Genomic DNA, 2,500 nt, shown 5'->3' with positions numbered 1-2,500 from the left:
CAAGAACCCCCAGGCCGAGCACGAACTCAGGTCGCTCGCCGAGGCCAACACCACCCTCCTCGAAATCTCCGAAGAGATATTCTACCTGGAGAAGATCCTCACCAAGCGCTCCGACGACGAGGAAAAGGACCTCCTCAAACCCCTGGTGAAGAAGCCTGACGACGTGGAACTGGTGATCTACATCGCCGTCGGGTGTATGTGCGTCTTCATACTGCTGTCGGTGGTGATCGTGGCCCTGATTAAGGTGTGCCGCCCTGAAGGAGACCTGATGGACATTGGGAAGCCTCTGCCGCACCACTCGCTCACCAGGTACCATCGACTTCCCCATCAGGAGGCCCAATGTTATTTACTCCCACAGGTAACGTCTTGGTGTTTGTTGTTGGTTTTGAAACGAATTGTTGTGGAGCATAATTCAAATATGCGAGTGAGATAAAACTGGGTGAAGGAAAGAGAGTTAGAGAGAGAAAAAAAAGCGCGGGTGTGTGTGTGTGAGAGAGAGAGAGAGAGAGAGAGAGAGAGAGAGAGAGAGAGAGACGGAGGGAGGGAGGAGAGAGAGAAAGAGAGAGAGAGAGAGAGAGAGAGAGAGAGAGAGAGAGAGGAGAGAGAGAGAGAGAGAGAGAGAGAGAGAGAGAGAGAGAGAAAGAAAGAAAGAAAAAAGAAAGAGAGAAAGAGAGAGAGAGAGAAAGATAAGGAAAGAGAAAGAGAGAGAGAAAGAAAGAAAGAAAAGAAAGAGAGAAAGGCACAAAGGAAAAAAAAAAAAAAACAGTCATGTTCTCTCCGCGTAATTCAGCTTCAGAATTTCCAGTTATTTCGTATTTCCAACCACTTTGCATGAAATGGTCCGTTAAAACAAATAGTCACACATGAATACTGCTTTCTGTGACATTCAGAGACTGGCACACACTGTATTTTTTCATTCTTAACATTAATGGGATAACATAGGTAATGCAAACACAACCTTTATCAAATTAGTATCGTGTTATTATTATTATTGCTTTTATGTAAGTTAACATGAAGTTTCTATGTGGACGGTACATTTCAGCAGATGTGATTACAGTCATGATGGCGATTATCACAATATTTATTACAATTATGATCATATTTTATTAGCATTAGAATATCAATGCACACATACACGCACGTACAAACTCACACACACACAAACACAAATAAACAAACAAACAAACACACACACACACACACAAACAAACAAACACACGCACATACACACACACACACAAAAAAAAACAACACACACACACACACACAAACAAACAAACACACACACACACACACACACACACACACACACATAGGCCTACATTCAGAACCCTAATCCTTCCCCTTAATTTCCCTGCAGGTTCAGCCAAGCCTTGACACCTGGTAAGTATGGAAGGAGACTTCATGACGAGCCCCAGATAGGCGTGGCAGGAGTGGGCGTGGCCTCTCTGAGCAATGGTGGGCGGACTTCTGGTTTCAGGTGATTAAAGAATCGTAATTTTGGGAGGTTTATGATAATTTTATATCTGTTGTACATATGCAGATAGAATTGTTTTTTGTTGCATGCTTTCACTACATTTGAATTAAGGAGTAATTATCAAATCAATTTTTTTGTCTGAACACAAAGTAAAGCCTTTACTCATGAAAAAAAAACCATAAAATTCCTTATTCCATTTTTTCTTTTCTTTTCTTTTATCTTTATATCCGATTTTCTTACTATCGTCTATCTACACACCTCTTATATAAGTGAGTATGAGTGTCTGTGTGTGTGTGTGTGTGTGTGTGTGTGTGTGTGTGTGTGTGTGTGTGTGTGTGTGTGGTGTGTGTGTTTGTGTGTACGTGCGTGCGTGCGTGCGTGTGCATACATACACTCCTTCGCTCATTCCCTCCGACTCCCTCTCCTCAGCTCACGCCAAGCCTCCCCTTATCTCAGGTACGACACGGAGCTGGCCGCGGACCTGTCCATCGGCGGCGACGAATTGTACAGCATCGCGGCCATCGGCGACGACCCCTACAACGACCGCAAGGCCCTCGTGCCCGGCGGCGGCGGCGGCGGCGGCGGGGGGCGGAGGAGGACGACCCGGGTGCCTGGGGAGGACGTCATCATCGAGGAGGACATCGGCGAGGAAGAGGAGGAAGAGGACGAGGAGGAGGAGGAAGAGGAAGAGGAGATGAGAAGGAGAAACGAAGACGTTCCCGAGGACGAGGTCGGCCTCGAAGAAGGACATGGAGGAGGAGGAGGAGGAGGTCGAGGGCGAGAGCGAGCAGCACCCTCACCACCACCACCACCACCACCACCGCCACGGGGCCGAGGGCGTCCGCGTCGTGTCCTCCAGCACCGGCAGCGGAGGCGCGGGCGGCAGCGTCCTGGGAGGCATGGGCGGGGGGGCGGGGGGACCTGTCCTGAGCGCGGGCGGCCGAGGGAACATCTTAGGAGGCATAGACAACCCCTGCTATAACAGATGATGCGCCCACGACGCCCATGCTAAAGCCCTCTAAC

At 48.6% G+C, this 2,500-nt stretch overlaps 1 protein-coding gene across 1 annotated transcript in view; it reads left to right on the top strand.

The window, feature by feature from the left end:
- LOC119584190 overlaps nucleotides 1-2,145 on the top strand; it is a 38,061-nt gene extending 35,916 nt beyond the window's left edge. The window contains exons 3-5 of the mRNA XM_037932694.1: nucleotides 1-358; nucleotides 1,361-1,480; nucleotides 1,934-2,145. The exon at nucleotides 1-358 is cut by the window's left edge and continues 1,888 nt beyond it. Of these exons, the coding sequence (XP_037788622.1) occupies nucleotides 1-358; nucleotides 1,361-1,387 (385 nt within the window). The 3' untranslated portion in view covers nucleotides 1,388-1,480; nucleotides 1,934-2,145. The remainder of the gene's footprint in view (nucleotides 359-1,360; nucleotides 1,481-1,933) is intronic.
- The last annotated feature ends 355 nt before the right edge of the window (nucleotides 2,146-2,500 follow it).

This window comes from Penaeus monodon, chromosome 2 (genome assembly GCF_015228065.2).
Source record: "Penaeus monodon isolate SGIC_2016 chromosome 2, NSTDA_Pmon_1, whole genome shotgun sequence".
Classification (NCBI taxonomy): domain Eukaryota; kingdom Metazoa; phylum Arthropoda; class Malacostraca; order Decapoda; family Penaeidae; genus Penaeus; species Penaeus monodon.
This window is presented reverse-complemented; position numbering and strand designations above follow the sequence as displayed.